At 38.4% G+C, this 20237-nt stretch overlaps 1 protein-coding gene and 1 long non-coding RNA gene across 22 annotated transcripts in view; one reads left to right on the forward strand and one right to left on the reverse strand.

Annotated features, from left to right (window-relative positions):
- PLEKHA7 (pleckstrin homology domain containing A7) overlaps positions 1–11519 on the forward strand; it is a 221859-nt gene extending 210340 nt beyond the window's left edge. For 13 of the 21 annotated variants that reach the window (XM_020802935.3, XM_020802937.3, XM_020802938.3 and 10 more), the window contains 4 exons: positions 1583–1716; positions 4696–4835; positions 6019–6121; positions 7763–11519. In XM_020802935.3, coding sequence (XP_020658594.3) covers positions 1583–1716; positions 4696–4835; positions 6019–6110 — 366 coding nt within the window. In that variant the 3' untranslated portion in view covers positions 6111–6121; positions 7763–11519. The remainder of the gene's footprint in view (positions 1–1582; positions 1717–4695; positions 4836–6018; positions 6122–7762) is intronic. The other 8 variants (XM_020802940.3, XM_078383875.1, XM_078383878.1 and 5 more) reach the window with 2 other exon arrangements.
- On the reverse strand, positions 11440–19905 carry LOC144586129 (uncharacterized). Its single transcript, XR_013540874.1, has 2 exons — positions 19865–19905; positions 11440–13529 (listed from the first exon to the last, which is right to left on the reverse strand). It is a non-coding gene; the product is annotated as an uncharacterized LOC144586129 (long non-coding RNA).
- Positions 19906–20237: the final 332 nt, after the last annotated feature.

Genomic DNA, 20237 nt, shown 5'->3' on the forward strand with positions numbered 1-20237 from the left:
CGGAGGAGGTGCCCGGTGGGGGAGAAGGCAGGAGCCGATCTGGCCTTTCTCCGCCACCGGGCACCTCCTCCGCTGCTGCAAGCACCATTGGGACAGCCCTTTGGGAGAAGCCGGGTGGTGGGGGAGAAGGCAGGAGCCGATCCGGTCTTTTTCCCCCACCGGGAGGCTTCTCCCATAGCGCTGCGCCTGATGGTGGGGGAGAAAACTGGATAATCTGTTCCTATTGGAACGGATTATCCGGTTTTCAATGCATCTCTATGGGAAAACACGTTTCGCTTAGCGATGTTTTCCCATAGCGATGTGTTGTTTTTTTAACCAATTAAAATCGTTAAGCGAGGCACCACTGTATATGTAATCTCTGCCTAATTTTTAAATGACTGCCATTGGGGCTTTTTTCCCTTGCCTGTCACTTGGTTTTATGTATCATTAAAACTTGTTTTCTGTAGAAAGAAACAACACTTATTGCTTTAGGATTGGAGTTTGTCATTGGTTTTCCTAAATCTGTATTTCAAAAACTGCAGAGCCATCTGGTGGCCCAAGGAAGCATGTTGCTATGCCTTCATTGCAAAAGAGACTGGGGAGAAAAAGTCTGCTGGGGTGTAAAGGAAGATTTTTAAAAAAACCATCAAGTTCTTAAATTTTAGTACATTTAGTTAAGGAATCTTGATTACCTTTTTGACATCAAATTAGATTTCATTCTAAGGTTTTGATCATGGAAAGGTTGCTATTGTAGATAAAGCTGTCCCTGGTAACAAATGAACAAGAAGAGCTTTCCCTTCTTGTACTTGTACTTTGCCTTTTTAAACAGTTCAAATTCATTAAAGTCATATTCTCATCCAAGCTTCCTTTCTCGAATTGTACAAAGGTAAAATGGGGCTTCAGAGGCACACACCAAACATCCCACTATAATTCTTCATGCAGTCCTTCAGGAATATACATGTTAATGCATAAAATACAGGAGTAAAGGAACATCTGTACTACCTGCTATATTTAGATAGAAATGCTTTTTAGTGGATGGTTTTTTCATCTAAATAGTTTTCATTTTAATTCATTTCATAATGTATACACCATAGTAATAGCCATAGTAATAGCCATATATGGTTTCTAATATGTTTCCAGATGTCTTTGCAGTTTCCAGCAGCAGTATTACATTGGAATTCATTTTCTTTATCAAAACCTTGATTTTAAAAACTTATTCGGATGTTTGAACTCCAAATAAAATAGGTTACAAGTCTTCTAGAAAAAGGGAAATGTTAAAATACTTGTTTTCCGTTATTTTTGCAGATATTATTTAATTGGTGGTAAAATTCCGTATAAAGCAACAACAAATAGTCTAGAATAAATGCTCTTTAAAAACTAATACATTTTCTTTATAATTGATTTTTTATGAAATGGAGCCAATTTCATTAAATGTACCTGTTGAAATGCGGTGACTTCCACAAAATGTACTATGCAAAACTTGGTGGTTCTTATTGTTCCACTATAAACTAGGCTATTGTCTTTTGTCTGAAACAGACTAACGTGGATGCACCTCTGAAAACTCTCTATACTACATTAACCATGTATAATAATTTTTCCCCAGTTGTCAAAACCTGAAAAGGTTGCAATTCCAGAACGGTACGTTGATCTGGAGCCTGAAGAGCCTCTCACCCCAGAAGAACTAGCAGCAAGGCACCGAAAGGCAGAAAAAATAAAAAATATTCTCACTAGGTCCAGGTCAGATTCATAAATATATATTATAATTTCACTTTTGCTTGTTTTTATATTTGAAATATTTATTTATTTATTTATTTAATTTATACCCCGCCTATCTGGCCCACCGGACCACTCAAAAAATAGTCAAAAGGCATTAAGGATTTATAATTAATCAGAGGCTTTTCTGATTCCCAGTGTATTGGAGTGGATAGAGTAGGATAGAGTAGGATCAAATCCCCACTTGGCCATAGGGCAGTAGAACTGGTAAAACCATTCCTTAAATAACTCACTTACCCTGAAATACCTGTTAGGGTGGCTATAAGTTGGTTCTGATTTGACAGCACAGAACAAAGAGACTTTTTACTATATTTAATGAATATAATAGTAGTAATAAGTCTTGAAGTAAATGCTGTCCATACTAGCACTACATTTTGCATTGAATGTAGAAAAAAGGCAAATATTTATTATGCTTTTTGTTGCTACAAAGAGTGTTATTTACAGCCAGAATTTCCAAATTAGAATTGGCTGTTTGTAGTATACTAGGCTCATGAGCAAAACATAGAGATATGTTGTACAGAAAGAGGCCCATCAGTATGAGCGGTTGCTAGATTATTGACAGTGAAAGTGGAGTTGGGGCCAATACGATCACAGGGTATGACCATTACCTCAAATGTTCTAAACCAGCACTTCAGCATAACAGCTTTTAAAATCAGGCCATTAAAACAGAAATAACATGATACAAAGGCACTCAGATTCTAAATCTGTTTCAGTTTCTTTTTATATATATATAAATCCATAAAGTGACTAATCACGCAGTTTGAAGCTGGTTGTTACACTCAGGTTACCGCTTCTAACCTCTCACCAAGCTGACTGCTGCTTGCTGCAACCTATTGTATTAAACAGCAAGTATACACTTATCCATTTAGTGCTTAGATAGCAAGGCAATTGCTGACTTTGGAAGACAGGCTAACTTCAAAAGACAGATTATCTTGGATTGAATTATCATTTTATAATGTAGGATTCAACAAGATAGAAGATTTGATTGCAATTGCCAGGAAAAATGGTGAAATCCCCACAAAATGAATGTCCTAGCTTTCAAATATGTTTTTAAAATATATCGCAAATGAATCTCGTCATTCACCACAATGCATAAACAACCCCTGTGTTTCCTTATTATTGTATTCCCTCTCAGATTGTTTTCCCATTTGAGCCAGGGCTTGTAGAAAAGTCCTTTCATCATCTTAGGCCTATAGAGTAACTATGATTCCCACCTACACAGATACAGTTTTCTACAGTTACTGGTGCTCTGCTGATTCCCTCCCTCTTCCCCAGCTAACTGGGTTACCATAGTCACTTGTATATGAGAGAGCCTCAGGTTTGTCCAAAACTGGACACAGTAATCAGTAACTGCAATTAACCATCAGGATTATAGTACACTAATATTTTCCCATCTGTCTCCTTGGTGCCTTTTAAGGAGAAAAGCAGAGTAAAAAAATATTTTAAATAAGTCCATTTCAAAGTCCAATTTAGAGTGCTCTTCTTAATTTGAAACCTCAAACAGATTAGGACTAGATTAGGTGAAGGATTGCATCTCCCATATTTACTTGCCCAAACCCTAGAAATGTTTTCAAATGCCCAACTGGATGAGGATACCAAAGAAAAGGCCCCTGCAGTGGTGATGCCTGTTTATGGTACAACCTCCTCTGCATCGAGAAGAGGGAAGCATTCATGGAGTTGACTCCTTGATATCAAACTATAGTCTTTTGGGAGCCAGCATTACTTCTAAAATAAGCCAAGCCAGTGACACACATGCCAATTGATTTCAAGTAAAGCAGTATTCTAGCCCTAATCCTACAACAGTAGTGCACCCCCCAGTACAGGTTAAATAAACAGCTTAAAAGGCAGCCTTATGAAGTTGTGAAGGTAAGGTGTGAGCTCAGCTGTTGCAATGAAGAAGTTCCTGGAAATGGTCGGTCATTCATACCTTAAAGCAACTGACTGTGCTGTCTTTTTCTTCTAAGAATATGTCTATGACATCAAATGAATGAGTGGTAATCACCCTGCAAAGAACTAAAAATAATTGTTTAAAAAACTTAGGAGACCTGAGTGCAGCCAATGATAATTTAATCATCATTAATGTCACAGACATTTCATCCATCAGAGCCTGTTGTACACAAAGATGATATTGAAGCAGTGCTGGTTTGCTGGTGAGAAGAAGGGCTTGGGACCGGGTGCGGGTGGGGGTGGGGGGAGAGACTTGAATCTTAAGTTTACCTGAAGAGAACTCCATTCATGGCATACTCTTGCAGATGGAAAGACTGAGGAGAAAAGATTTTCTCTCATTCTAGATGGTGTATACGGGAAGAAAATGTGAAAAAACAGCCTTTGCTGGAACTCAAATGCAGGGGGTTGAGCTGGGAATTGCATGGGAAAGGGGAATGGGTGGCATTTTGCCTTCCTCCCCAGTTGTATATGAAGGAGCAACTTGTGAGTGGTGCCCTTCTCTTCACAGAAGTGCAACTCAGGATCCAAGTCATGATGTGTTCACTGAGTGTAAAAATAAGAGAAAGGTGCCAGGATTTTGAAAAAATATCAGTTAATGTTTATTGTTAAAGTTTATATTGTACCACATGGTATCAGAGAGCCTTTATGCCTTAAAGGCCTGTGAAGAGCCTTTATGCCTTAAAGGCCTGTGAAGGAAAACACGTTTTATGTGCTTTTTTAAAACTAGAAATTACAAATATTCAAGAAAAGCTGAACGGCTATTCATGAAGCAATGGTTGTTCAGACTGGGAGGGAAATTATATTTCCCTCCTAGATTTAAAAGGTATGAAAAGTTTAAATATAGTTCAGACAAAATCTGCCCCTGAATCCTCAGTTTCATAACTGCACCATGATCCTGAAGTCTTTTCCATTGTGGACTACTGATGTCTCTCTCTATGTTTGTATGTAGCATGTGCTTAAACTTGATATTTGTATCCCCCCCTTTTTTTGTCCCAGCATGCACAATCTGCAACCTATAGCTCAGGACAATCACAATTCTGCTAATTTAGATTCCCAGTTACAAGAGCAAGAACGCATCATTAACATATCATATGCATTGGCTTCTGAAGCCTCTCAACGGAGCAAGGAAGTGGCAGGTACTGCGAAGTTGTTTATAAAGCAATTAATGTGACAGTATCTTCTCTTAATCTCTTATATTCTCTATGATCCAATGTTCCTTCCGGATTGCAGTGCATCCCCAGGGCAACACCAGGGCCATAGCTGCTCTTTAGGGAATGCCCAAGCAAGTGCTATGTGGATGCATTTCACTGCCAACCCAAACAACAGGATGTGCACCTTGAGGTGGGCACAATGTCATTGCAAACTGGAACAGTGTTATGATTGAGGGAGGATGGAACATAGAAACTTCTCTACAGCAGTTCCAAACCTGCTAAAGCAAGAGGAGTTTGCTTACTACCATCTTCCATGATACTTTAATGAACAAGGGTGTTAACTCAAATAGAGAAATGAAATGGAAATACCCCGACAATCCCAACAACAGTTGGAAACATATTACATAAGGTTGGGTGGAAGTTTAAAGGTGGGTAAATAATTCTTCAGCAGTGTGTAAAAATAGCTGCTACGTTGGCAGCTTCTGTGTACCAGAGACCCTGCATTTGCCTACAGCAGTACAGTTTCCAAAAGGACTGGATGGAATTGGGTGGTTTGTTAGTTAAGATGTGTAATTCCAGCGTGGTACCCCGTTCCCTGCGACCCTGTTTGATACCACCTTTTTTCATCTGTTTTTCAGTTCTCGTGTACAGAATGTACAGACAAAATACTGATACTGTTCTTGCATCTAAAATTAATGATTGGCCTTTTAAAAATATTCTTTTCTCTCTGTGGAAAATGTAACTTTTATTTTTGTACGATGTACATGAGACTGATTGCATGGTCCTGAGACAGCAGATGAAGCTATTATTACTAAATAGTACTTGCTTTGTATCTTAATGCTTCTGTGCATTACTAATACAGCAGGACCAGTGTTGCCTAAAGGCACCGTAATTGGATGATGTCTGTTTTTGGCTTATCTCACTTTATAGGATCTTAAGTCATAATACACTAAGATCCCCAAAATACAGTATCACCTCAGGATATGCAGATGAGTTGTGTCAAATCAGAATTTGGCTTAAAGTCTGTACATTGCATAATAGTCCCGATTACTGTACTAAAATAATGTTGTCTCACTGGCAACTGGTACTGCTGGCTACTAGTCAAGCAAATGTGTGTGTGTGAGAAAGAGAGAGAATGTACCTAATCCCTTTGTATGATCCCTTCTAGCTCCACAATTGACCTACCCATCTAAAGCACCCTCACCTTCTGTACCTCAGACACCCCCCTTAAGCAATGGATTTCACTACACATTTGTGTAAACGCCTTGAAAGTAAGAACTAACTGCTCTTAGCTGCTTTTTTTTACTATTGTATTCTTTAACATTGTTTAAAGCTGGTGGTCTATAAGGATGAATTTAGAGCATGCAAACACTTCAATAATCTAAAGATTTTGTCTTATGCAATTAAAAAATTCCAATGGAGTACATTTGATTTTGTGCAGTTTTTCAGTAATTGCTATGAGTTCATGAGAAGTTAATGTTGATTCTCCCATCACTGAGAGTTAAAGCTTAACGATAAGGCCAAAATCTTGTTGCAAAAAAACCCCAATGTGCACATTACTCAGTGGTTTCCCTCTATTGGCAGCCTGTTCTTTGCACAGTTGGTCCTGAGTCTGACTGCACAGCTAGCATGCAACTAGCTGTGCAGTCAGACTCAGTATAAAAGGCAACCAGCTAATGATAAAAGTGTTTGCATGATTGCTCTCGTGCATTGCATTTCCCAGTCAGGATTCTGGCCAATATTTAGACATGATTTTTTAACAGCCTTCTGAAAGGTTATGTTTTTGTAAATTGGAACATTCAAAGCCATTAGGAGGTATTTCTGTGGCTTTCCCCCCTCTTTCATTAGCTAATCAATTTGCCACATAATAATTTCATTTAGCAAATGACAGTTTGGTCCTCAAACTCAGTTGTTAGCACAACTGTCCAAGTGAAGCTCTTGACAACAAAACAGAAGTACAGTGGTGCTTTGCTAAAAATGCTCTCAGCATTAGACATACACTTCCACTTTGCTTTGATAACTTTGATAAGACTATCACAAGTTCAACTAGACATTTCAAAAATCTTTGTGTCATGGTTATTTGATTTTGAATCTTGTCCCTTAAGAAAACATTAGCCAGGTACCCAAATTCATTTAGCTCTGTTATAGCTGTATGCCTTAGCCATAATGTCCTTCTTACACCTTTTTATGGCCAGGAAAAATCTCGTCAAAGACAAGAGAACCTGACAGGTCATCCTTCCAGTAGGAAATGAAGTTGTTCCAAAGGCCTCTTTACCACCATAAAGTACCTTGGAGTGAGCTCTCATTTTCCGATAGGAGTGTAAGAAACATTATGGTGCGTACAGCCTGGGGTTGAGGTCAGATGAGGTCTAGTCATGTCACAGGACACCATATTAACACCACAGACTTAAATGTCTCAAGTTCTTTGTGAAAGTGAAATAGGCTTTTTTTAAAGGAAGGCAATCAGAAATGAGAAATGAAATCAATTACTATAAAAATGTTCTTGAGATTATTCTATCTGCCATCAGGATTTGAGGGGCTAAGAATTACCCCTTTATTCTGCTCTTGATCTTGGACACCAGTTGTTAGTCTCAACAGAACTAGTCTTGCTAGTCTGGGCGGACAGTGTCATCGAAGCTACCATCATGAATTTGACCAAACTCTGGGAGGCAGTGGAAGACAGGAGGGCCTGGCGTGCTCCGGTCCATGGGGTCATGAAGAGTCGGACACGACTTAATGACTAAACTCTCCCTGAGTCTCTGTTGTCCTTGAAAAACATTAAAAATAGTCAGAAGGAAAAGAAACGGCAATGCATTGCAAGGCCTATACCCATAGAGACAAATTTGCTTTTTTAAACAGATGTGCATAATACAAAAGATTGTCTAACTTCAGGGTGTTTTCTTTCCTTTTAGCCAAAGCAGTAACTGAACGCTAATATCTGGAAGGCACCAGTGACAGCCACCTGATGAGCAAGTGCAGTAAGGAGGAAGAAAGAATCTTTCCTGCCTTAGCTTTCTTTCATACTTATTCTAATTTAAACACACTTTATAAATATAGATGAAATAACTACATAGAGTTTTGTATGGAAAAAAGGAGAAACTGTTTAGTTGATCCAAACTGCAACTGTCTGTTCTGTTGTTTTGTATACAAGCAGCACTTTTAATATACTATATAAAATTTTAATAATAATACTGGCCACAAGCCACTGCTCAGTCAAGAACATTCAGTCCTGTTGTTGTTAATAGGTCATGAAGGTATATTGTACTGGATGTAAGCCAATGTATTTTTAGAAACCGAATGTGTATTATATATGTTTTTTAATGAAAAGAAAAACAAGGGCTGCATTCATTTTAATGTCCAGCTACATGCTATAAAACAGGCTTTTTTGCTTTTGTTTTTTAAAAAGAAAATATTTTTGGTAGCATGTGATAAAAATAACTTGAGATTTTTTGACAACTTTTCAGAGCTGATAATGCCTTTGTGACCACTGTTTAACAATCAAAAGCAGATGCAAAAGATACAAAGGATGTACCCCATTTTCATATGTACTGTACAGACTTTTAGCATTGGCAATAGCTGCAGACCCTATGGTCTCATTACATAATCTAACAGCACTACCCAGTGTTTTTTAGCATGCATTTATCTTCAAACATAGGGTCAGGGCCGTGAAATATTTCAGGTATGATTAATTTCCTACCTTATCACAGGCACAGCTTCTATGACCTAACTCTGGTATTGTACTGATGCTGCAATGCCAATGTAGCATTGCATTCGCCTCTTCCCTACTGTGGCACACAATGTTGCCTGAAAAGTGATTTAGGGGTACAAGGAGTGCTGCAATGGGGAGCAGAAATTGATGCCCTCCTGATTTCTTTGATGACAACAGTTTCATCAGTGGACGTGCCTCACTGGATCCTGTCCTTTGCTACCATAGCATATAATAGAAGTCTGATTTCTCCTCTGCTCTTTAGAGTGGCAGGAACACAGCACGTGCAGGGAGCATGACTGGCCATTTTCTAGACTGGGAAATCTGGTGCCCTCCTCTTACCTCCCTGTTCCCTGGATTTGAGTCGGTATTTGGAAAAACATTTGTCATGCACAGGTAAAATAAAATAACTTCAAGAGCCATGAGCCCCTTGCACTGGTAGTGCATGTGTGTGAGTACTCAAGAGGAGGGGAGGGGACTCTTTTGTGCCTACTCAGAATCTAGTGCATGGCAAGTGCCACATCCACTTTAAATTTAAATACATAAAGTGAGCAATACAACTGATAATAGAATGTATCATTTTACTAATATATATCTATATTCTTTATAATGTTTTCAGCAGGAAGAAACAAAATGAATAGTTTTTTATAATGTTGTATATTAATTCATCGGATCCCCTCAGCCTTGCTAAAACCATAAATTACAGTATGTTTTCTTAAGCCTTTGGCAAAAAAAGCTTGCTAATGGAAAGAAAAGGCTAATGAATGACTGATGCTACAATCAGTAGATCTTAAGTTAGCCATGTCTCTTGTAAGTTCCATTGATTTCAACAGGTACACTCTAAAAATGATTAAATTAGGGTCCAATCCATTTTGCAAATATCCAATAAGTTGTCCATAATGAGTGAACTCACGCATACTCAGTGTACTGTTAAATTTATTTTAGCATTCCACAGTAGTTCACTTTGTTAATGGAATACACTGTATGTGAAAACAACACTAACTCAATTGGACTGTTTTGGTAGAAGGTGATGGCATAAATGGTCTACTTCCATTGTCTGCAGAGAAGCTATCCTCAATGACTCTGTACTGCAATGGTCCTCTTTGTCCTATTCCCAGCCGCTGCTAGCAACATTCACTTGTGAGGTAAATTCATGCAGTTACTCCCAGTAATGACAGATTTCCTTCTGGTAATCTGTTCTAGCAAGAGTGTGGAACTCCTGCTACGTGGGCACTGTTGAGTGGCCTTCATGTGGAAAGCTAACATGTTGAGTGGCAGTTCCTACAGTACATAGCTGGGATGGAAAGTCTACAAGTGCATTAATTTTCCAGCCTCTCCTTTATAAAGTGGTTCCTGTATGGACTGTTGCCCAATTCAGGCATTAAAGAAAGAGTTGATTTGAAAGGGCTGAACTTGGGGAAAGAGTTCTGACTCAGCCCCCTGCCCACGGGGGACAGAGACTGCCTGAAGAGAGCCTCGTCTTCTACGCACATAATTTCTCCATACCAGTGGGCATCCTGAAAAAACATGGATTGCCTGCCTCCTGGTTAGATTGTTGTTCTTCACATGGAGGTGGGGACAGGCAGGAGGCAGAGCTACAACTCTCTGATAATTCAGTGTAAGTTCTTTTTCAATGTGTGAATATGGCTAATGGGAAATAGAGAATGTTGCCTTCTGAAAAATGCAATTGGAGAAAGCCCTGTTTGTGAAATTTTGTTTATCCTTTGAACAATGAGGTATAGCACCTGTTAATGAGTAGTTACAAGATAGGTGGAGTGCACGGTAAGGATTAAATGTGTGAAAAATTAGTTTGGGGTGTCATTAACTATTATGGATTTCCAGAATAAAAGGTGTAGGTAACTGGAAATGATAGAATCCAGAGAATTGCACATTCCTTTCCTGGTGTTACTTTGATTTTTGTTCGTTTTGAACAGCAGTTCCCTGCATGATGATGTTGAGACTTCTGACTAGTATCGAAATCTTCTTGTGCTGCTACTTTGTCAGGCGACTGCCATTCAGTGTTTAAATAAAAAAGGTCATCCTGGAAGCATACAAGGGGGTAGGTTTAGACAGTGTCTGTGGCTGTAGGAGATACATTTTATTGAATGAATCTGATAGCTGAACTGAGGATTTAATTGTATGCAAGTTTGCTTCAAACAAGAATGGGATGCTCAGAATAAATTTGGCAAATGTAAATGTCTAGGAATAGGTGAAGAGTGTTAATACTTCAAGAGACGCGTGAGACAGTAAGTCTAAGGAAAGTTGAGTAATATGGAACTAAAATTGGTCTGTAAAATTGTTGTGTAAAAAAATTGTTTTGCAAATTTGTGCAGATCAACCTGTGCAGTTGACAGGTGTTCAGGCAAATTGTGCCACATTTCACAAGTGTCAGTGTAAATAGTTTTTCTTACACATAAATTCTCCATCAGAAAAAAAAATCTTGCCTGTAGTGGCTACAACTTTTTCTCAGACTCACCTTTGTTATCTGTATCTCTTGAAGTGATAAGAAATCTATATCCATACTGTATAAACCTGCTTCCCACTTCTTGTAATAGTGTTGGTTGAGAAGGGGTTCAGGCATATCTTCAACCAGTTGAACTTTCACAAAGAAAAGATGCTTGTGCTTTCTGTGTGGTTATTTAATTAAAGGTACTAGCTCTCCCTACATATGTCTCTTATAAAAAAATAATTACAACTTTTTAAAATTATTAAATAAAAATTCTTATTCTATTTTGACTATACTTGGAAGATATTCTTGAGAAATGTATTTAGAATTTGCAGTCTATTTTTAACTAACTAATACTGCCACTGTCAAGTCTGTTAACTTTTTGCCAAAATGAAATTTATTTTATTTTTGCCTTTATTAAAGCATTGAGATAAATATTTTGGAAAAAAACATTTATTTAAAAAATATGTAACAGTTTGGGGATAATGCATATGTACATATTAAACTATTAACATAATATTGGAGCTGTCTTGATTTTTGACCATTGTTCAGGTTTTGATTTGGTCTGGATATGAATTTGCTTTTGGGTTTGCTGCTATTTGCTGTCATTGATCACATCCTCAGTGAGAAGTTTTCCTCTGATTGCAGTGGGATTTCAGCCTGCTTGGTCCAGACGACATAGTTCATGCATGAGGCTGTGCTATTAGCCAGATTTATGCACCAAGTGCCTTATGCTTAATTCCCCTGATGAAAGATATTGCATTGCTTAATGATAATGTATCACAATATAAAAAGCCTTCTTTGTGCAGTAAACAAAGACATGGAAGAGTTGTGCTTTCTTTTATACTTCATCTCTTTATGCAAACTCCTAGTCCCCACTATGAAAAAAGACAGTGTAGCACATGGCTTTAGCTATTTATTGTTCTCTATGGCTGACTTTCCAGATCAGTCCTCTGTGAATATGTGTGTGTGTGTGTGTTTGTATTTTCACCTTGTAGAAATAATAAACACAATAAACAGCGATATATAACAGGTAACAACGTAAACACAGCGGTTTTGACAGCTAATATCTTAATTTCACCTGGAATGTTTTTTCACATTCAAGTGCTTTCCTCCAAAAATGTGAATAGAAGGGGCAGAACTTTACACATTACCATAGCAATTTATTTTCTTGCAGTTGAGATTATAGTTACTGAGATCTAGACTTCTAAGACGGATATCATGCCTCTGAGGTGCCAGTCATCTTGATTTGTTTGTCTTCCTGTATTTTAAGGAATTTGCTAATGTAGTGTGTGTGTGAATTACACAGTAGTACAGAGGAGGCATGGAAAAAATGCTGTGTTTTTACCAGGTAAACATTGCTGTTGGTTGGTGAGCTGCATTCAAAAGGCTAAGATTTTATTGCCTACTAGCAAAAGCAACCTTTCTTCATAGTGAGCAGTACAAAGGAAGAGCACAAAATGTACATACATCACAGTGACTGGAATTCTGTTTGAACAAGTGTATTGATTGGGTCTGACCTCTACACTTTTTTCTATTATTTGAAAGGTGCATCTAAGTGTAGCTGAATTGAACCAACTGAGATGAACTTTCCATGGAAACTTCTTGAGATATTTCTTTTAGTTCAAAGGTTTGGAATTTTTAAAGGGCATTTTTAATACAGCCTGTTGAGGTATTCTGTGGCAAAGCTACACTTTGAATGTTTTAAACTACAGGTAAGTCTTAGGAGGAGGAGAAAAAATAAGAGTGTCAGAGGAATATCAAAGTATGGAAAAATGGAAAAAAACCTTTTGACTTGTGGCATAAATAAAAATGTCAAATAATGCTTTGAGAAAGAACTTTGTACCGCTGCATGTCACATTTCTAGCATGATACTCTGGAATTGTAGTGTTAAAAATAAAGAAAAGATATAACCCTGTCACTCCATTACATCGTGACAGCACTTACTATAACTAAATCGTTGCTGGAACGTATGCAATACATTCTTCAAATACCTCTAACAATTTGCCCCAGGCTTCATGAAGCTATCAAACAAGACACAAGATTCAAATGGAAAGATCGGTTTTTTTAAATTTTACAATATATCTAAGGATAATGTGAACAAAAACAATGGAATTGCATGCACAGCCTTCTACTGTAAATTGCTGTTGCAATACAAAGTCCTTAAAACTACAATTTAATAAAATAAGCTTTATGTTGCTAAAAAAATTGGTAGCATGCAGTATGGAAACATACAGCTGCCTACATTATATTGCGCAGTATAACCCTGTATGTATTTCAAAGCAGCTGTACTCAGATTTGAGATTGTAGCAGAAATTTGGGTGTGGTTTTAAAAAATTGTTCTGCAAACCTAAGGGATAGGCTGCTTGCAACAACATGAATTCCGACTAATTGTAAGTTGGTTTTATTTGAAAATCTTGTCACTGGAGATCCGTTGTCTCTTTTGCCAGCGGTAGCCCAGGACACTGTAGTTTCAACAGAAGGTGTTCAGCTTGAAAGGAAGAGAAATTCTGACAAGCAAGGTTCCCTAAAGTTGTGATAAAATTGCAATTATTGTCTATGAGTTTTAAGACATACCTTACTCTTGTAGTACTGTTAACATCACCTATCATCTTCCCTTAGACTCATTTCCATGCTGCATCAATAGACATGAATTTCTGTATCATGTTTTCCACACCATTGTCAGCTGTCCTAATGGATAGCAGAGAGGCATGTGAAATAACTATTATCAAATTACCATACCTTTATGATGTTACTTGCAGGGTGGGGTGCTAGCCATTGAGTAGCGGCTTTCGACAGAACTTAAACAGTTGCAAAGGTAGGCTGAATAAAGATAAAATGCAGGCTGCATAGAGGTAATGCATGAAATGGAAGTTTGGACAGAAAGAAATCTTAAGGTTATTCATTCATTCAATTTGTATCCAGTTCTCATCAGTATCACAGCACTACTCTGGGTGGGTTACAATACGTAAAATAGAAAACATTGTCATCCATCTCTACAGAACGAAAAGGAAAAGAAAAAAAGTCACACTTGTTGAAAAACAGCCCTGACAATTGCTTTGTGTTTGGATGAGAAGTACTTAACTGATGAAAAAAAGGAGTTGGCTTTTGGAATTTTCCCTTGCATGATGCCACTTTATGAATGAGCAGAAGAGGGTATCCCGTAGACCAGGGGTGTCCAACCTTTCACCTTCCCTGGGCCACATTAGAAGATGAAAATTTGGTTTGGGCCGCACATAAATTTGGTTTGGACCGCATGGGGGGGGGCAGCCCTAGCCATCCTCCGCAGCCCCGCTCCAAGCGCGCTTACCGGCAGCTGCGATCTCAGACAGCAGAGGCTGCCAGCTTCGACTCTGGTGGTTTTATGGGGCCGGGAGGGGGTCCACCTACTGACAGGGACGGCACAATGCAGTCATACAGCCCCCCTCTCCCCTCCTGTTCCTTCCTTCCCTCTCTCCCCCACTGTTGTGATGTGCCCCGGCTGCATTCTGGCCACAAGCACCGGCAGTGTAACTTGAAACTCTGGAACTTCTTAAAAAATAAAAAATTGCACTGGGCTGCATTACGAGCCGACTTGGGCCGCATGCAGTCCACGAGCTGGACAAGCCTGCTGTAGACCATCTTGGCTGCTGCCATTGCTATTGTCAACATTCAGGTTGCCGTTTCCTATATAAAATTTTGTGTCTTTTTTCCTGCTGGCAATGTGGGCATGATATTGTGGGTCCAAAAGCACAATACCCCATTAATTAATCATATGTGTTTTTTTGAAGAATTGAGCTAGTTATCTATGCCTCGCTGATCCTGAAGCTGAATTATTATTGTGTTTATATACGAGTCTGCATTTGAAAATCATTCAGTATCTCCAACTAGCAGAGTATCAAGTGCTAGCATTCAGGCTTGTTTTACTGAGGAAAAGATGCATCACAGCTATCTTGGCTGCCTTTGCACTATTGGTGCAAATTCAAATGGCCGGTGGTTCCCCCCTAAATGGCTTGGTGCCCAAATTATGTGAAATAGTATATTCCACAAATAAACCTGCCCATGCATTAAGGTATGTTGCTGGAAATACAGCTGATATTATCAAATTCCAGAAGCTAGGCAAAGTTGGGCCTGGCTGACACTTGGCTGGGAACTGACCAGGGATCTCCAGGTACAAGCAAGGAGGTATCCTGCTGAAATCATAAAGAGCAACTAGTAGTCAGACGTGACAATACTGGGCTAGATCAGCCAATGATCTAACTCCATGTAAAACAGCTTCCTATGTTGCTATAATCAGAGAAGGCTTTTTCTAATGCCTTCTGCAAGTTGCTTTTAGCACCTATAAAAGGAGGTGCACCTCAACACCAGGGTTGTACCTCTTTCACTGCCAACTTAGAATCTTTTAACTTATTCTGGCATTTTGCATTTGAATTTCTAATGCATCGCCTCTTGAAAGTGTTTGTTCAATTTACTGTTTCTAGTACATTGAATTACCACTCTAAAATTCTTTGAGACTGAATTAATCTGGTAATTTTTAGAATAAAATAACTCAAACCTGACCCAGCTGGATTTTTACCTCATCAGGTCATTTATCACAGACTACCCATAAGGAGGATCTGAATCATGGTTGCTTAGATGTAATCCCTCTGTTTCCAGTGTTTGCACTGTATGAGTGCTGTTTCTTACAAAGCTAAAACAGTATTATCCACATATAGCATGAAATGTAGTGGCAGGCTTTGGTGAAAACTGTTCTTTTTAAACTTACCATACAATAGGGGGGAAAGGAAGATGTAGCAAACAACCCAACAGACTGTGCTATGGCCATTAAATGTTGACTGGTGGAAGAGTGGTGTGGTACCTTGAATTGTAGCCATCTACACCACAACTTTTTATGGTAGACTTAGTGCATTAACACTAAACCTCTTGTGATTGCCCAAGCTGTGCTGTATCAGCCATAATTTACAGGCTTGTAAAAAGCTCAAGGTCTTTAGAGATAACTAAAAGGCTTGAGTCTATACATTATGAACATTTTTAAACAGCAACAGAACCGTCTGATATGAAGATGATAAAAGGTTCAAGCACATTAACATTAGGAGGCTGCAAACACTTAAATCTTAAGAAAAAAAAAGGAAGTGACTAATTATCATTACTGTGTAACTAGTTTCACACATTTGTAAAAGCACCTTACAAAAATAAGTACTAATCTGGTTGGATATATTTTCTTCATGGAATGTTCTATGAAGTAAGAAAAATGGAATAGGGTTCCTAAAAACTTTGCTTTTGGCCATACAATTCCGCTGTCAATTTGTTGTGTTCCACATCTGTGGCCATCTGGTTTATTTGAAGTACATCCTAAACATGGGACAGAACTTTATAATAAGGAACTGTAGCACACACTCTTTAGATGTTGTATGTAAAGATTTGAAGATTCAGGGGAATGTCTGATAAAAGAGGCTTGGTTTTTCAAACCCAAAGCCGCCACCTGGTCTTTCCATGTTTCCGGAATACTTCCTCCCTACTTTACTTTTCTTCTGTCAGTTCATAAGGATTCAAAGGTAAGAATGATGCCTAGCTTTGATTATGAAACCAAACACTGGCATTGATTCTCTTTGTCTACTATGTTCTATTGGAGGCAGCTTCAGTGCATAATTTAATCTCTTCTGAGGACTGTAGCAAATCCACAGGAGATTTCCAGGAGCAGTCCTCCTTGACATGAGAGCTAACATGTTCATACAATCTTTGATGTGAATTCCCCAACCATCGCCTTAGAAGGACCTGTGGCTTTGATGCTGGCCTAAAATTGTGCTTTTCTGAACTAAACTTTTCAGACTCCTTTCTTAGGAAATGTATGAAGCTAGAGTACCTCATAAGATCCTTCCTTTCTGACCCCAGAGATGGTTTTTCAATCCTCATCATGAACTATGAGAACATGTTCTGCCTAGACTATCGGAAGCCACTTCCCCCCTCCCTTCTGACTGACACATTTCCCTTGCAATTGCAAATGCAGAGCAATTTAGGAAGCCCAGTGTCCTTCTGGGTTACCACCACTTCATATTACTCCTAAATAGATGGCTTGCATAACTAAATGCTCTTCTATTTTTCCTTATCCTGCCTTACTGAATAAAAATCTTGCGGGGGGAAACTAAAAGACCTTTTGACAAAGAAACTGGTCCTCTATGAAGATAGACTGATTCATTTTTACATGGAAGAACATGCAATAATTTGAGCTTTCCACCTGTAGTAGTTCAATCTAGTCAGAAGGTTGTTTCTTACTTAAGAACAGAACAGTCATGTGGATCAGACTAGTGGCTCTCCTAACTGAACATTCTGTCCCCAGTGGCTGATCAGTTGCTTACTGGGAGGTCTTCAGCAGGCCTTGAGTGCAACTAAACATTCCATTTTGCATATACAGTGGTGCCTCGCTTAACGTTTGCTTCGTTTAACGTTTTTTTCGCTTAACGTTTATTTTTTCAGAGGCAGATTGTGCTTCGTATAACGTTTTTCCCTATGGGCGATTTTCGCATAGCGTTTTTGGGACCATGCTTCGCTTAACGTTTTTGGTTTTAGGTCCCCTGCTTCGCTTAACGTTTTTTTTTGTTTTCAATTTAAAAAGTGTCTTAGAAGGGTCCAAAACGGTTCTAAATGCTTGGATTCGTTAGAGGACCCCTTAAGTCATGTGCAAACCTGATTTGGCTTTGATCTGACGTTTCGTTAATTTTTTGTGAATTTTTGTTTTTTGGCCCATAGGAACCAATGGACCTGTCAAAATCTGACAGCTCCATGCTTTCCTATGGGGGAGAAAACAATTTACAAAAAATTAACGAAAGTTCAGATCAAAGCCAAATCAGGTTTGCACACAACTTAGGGGGTCCTCTAACGAACCCAAGAATTTAGAACAGTTGCTGAGTCTTCATTAATTTTTTGTGAATTTTTTCTTCCCCCATAGGAAATAATGGAGCTGTCAGATTTTGACAGCTGTCAAAAGTTGGGGGAAAAAAATTCACCATTAATTAACGAAAAGTCAGATCAAAGCCAAATTAACTTTTGCATCCGTTTTAGAGGGTGCAGAAGCTAATCCAAGCATTTAAAACCATTTTTGACCCTTTTATGACACACTTAATTTTGCAAAAATTGACTTCGCAAAGCCATTGAAACCTATTGAGTCAGCTACAATACATTCCAATGGAGGATACATTGTATCGTTTAACGATGTTTCTTATGGGTTTTTTCGCATAAGGACGGCAATCCGTGCCTATTGGAACAGATTAACCGGTTTCCAATGCATCTCTATGGGAAATGGTGTTTCGCATAAAGTTTTTTTCGCATAAGGTTTTTTTTTTTGGAACCAATTAAAAACGTTATGCGAGGCACCACTGTAATGCAAAACTGCTACACAGAGCTACATTCACACTGATCTCAGGAGGTGATCCTGGAGCTGTTGGCTACCACCCACCTAATAGTCACCATGGATGGCCTTAATGTCTGTGAATTTATCCAATCCTCTTTTCAAAGCTTCCACATTGGCATCCAGCACTACTTCTTGTGACAGTAAATTCCACAGTTTTAAGAAACAGCATTTGTATAACACAGAAGTTTTGCCTTGTAGATATTTTGGACTACATCTCTCATATTTATGACCATGATGTTCACTGCAAAATGTTTAAAAGCATGCATATTTCTATCAGTGTCAAGTTAGCAGGGTTTCTGGTAATATACGATGCTACTTTGGTACTATTTACTCTCTTTTTGCTTGAATTATACATATGCTCCCAGTATTTATTACATTACATATCTTCACTTGATTATTGCCATATTTGTTTATTGTGTGTGGTTAGGGAAACCTTTCCATTCTTCTATACTCTACTATTTTGTGTGTAGTACTATTTTGTGTGCACACTTTGGCTGCACAGTTGGGAATGTGACTGAGATGCACCTAACATCTCACCATTTAGCTATGGCAAGTTACAAAACATCAGTAGCATTCTGCCAATGAATGAGTTGTCAAAACTTGGTTAATTATATGCATCCACAGCATAGGAGGAAGAAGCTCTACTACAAAAAGGCCATCACCATCTTTTGTACCTAACTTTACAGGCAGGCCTTTGAGGGACATCTTAAAGTCCAGAAGGGTTCGTTCAGGTGTAGACAATGCTTCAACCAACGTGGTCCTAAACTGTTTTGAGTTTCATAAATAAAATCTGAGATTTTAAACTGGGCCAAGAATCAAGCCTTACAGTGTCTTCGATCAGCTGGTACATTAATAGTAGCATCTTCAGCAAAGTATGCACAAATAGTACTTATTTGAAGGCAATTAACCTTTTAAAGCCAATTCCTTTAACTGCTAACATTTTACAAGGTGCAATCAATTTAATTTTTGAATCAAGGACATTAAGTATAAAAGGAAAGTAGCCCTGATATTTCAGCATTACATAAAAATTATATTTTCTGCAAAGTGGATGGGTGTTACCAGTGGTGCTGGGAAGATGTCATTTATGTCTCCGGAAGTGAACTGTTAGAAAACCACTATGAAGATCAATACAGCATAAAATTTAGACGAAAACATTCATTTACCCCAGGTAACTAAACTAAGCTGCTAAAAAAGATATGCTATATTAATTCATGTCAAACAATTCAACACAGAGGACCTATGCCAACACCATTAAAATGCTAGGTCTTTAAAATTATTTCTAAACCGGAATTAATGAATTTAGAGAAAATGATGATTTGATCTAGGACAGGAGACCATAAGCTTTTTAGTAGACTGTCTATGAGTACATTTGAGATCTTGAACAAGTGGCAGAAGCATCATCACAAAGTATCTGCATTGGCCAGTCACAAAGCAGCAAAAATGTAAAAGTCAAATCTAGTAAATTAAAAACTGACCGTATGTTTTCAGTGTTGCAGAGTAAAATGTACACTGGTGTCTACAGAGAGAGAGAAAAATCACATCCATCACATCACCAGCATAAAAAGCATTGATCCAAGACAAATATCCTGACAATTTTTTCAGGGAACACCAACAAAACAAGTTTCAAATATGAGGGCATTCAAATGTGACCTCTGATCTGGAGGTCCCTGGGGTAGTGACTGTTAAAAATCACAAGGTTTATCAATGCCTTCAATATATGTTTTTGCACCTATGACGACACTGGAAAGTGCCAAGTCTTTGATTTCATGGTACAAGTTACAATTTAATCATGGTTTTCTGGGGAATCCTGTGTAACATGCATTCATATTCAAGAGAATTAGTTTTAAA

Source organism: Pogona vitticeps, chromosome 1 (assembly GCF_051106095.1).
Source record: "Pogona vitticeps strain Pit_001003342236 chromosome 1, PviZW2.1, whole genome shotgun sequence".
Lineage (NCBI taxonomy): Eukaryota > Metazoa > Chordata > Lepidosauria > Squamata > Agamidae > Pogona > Pogona vitticeps.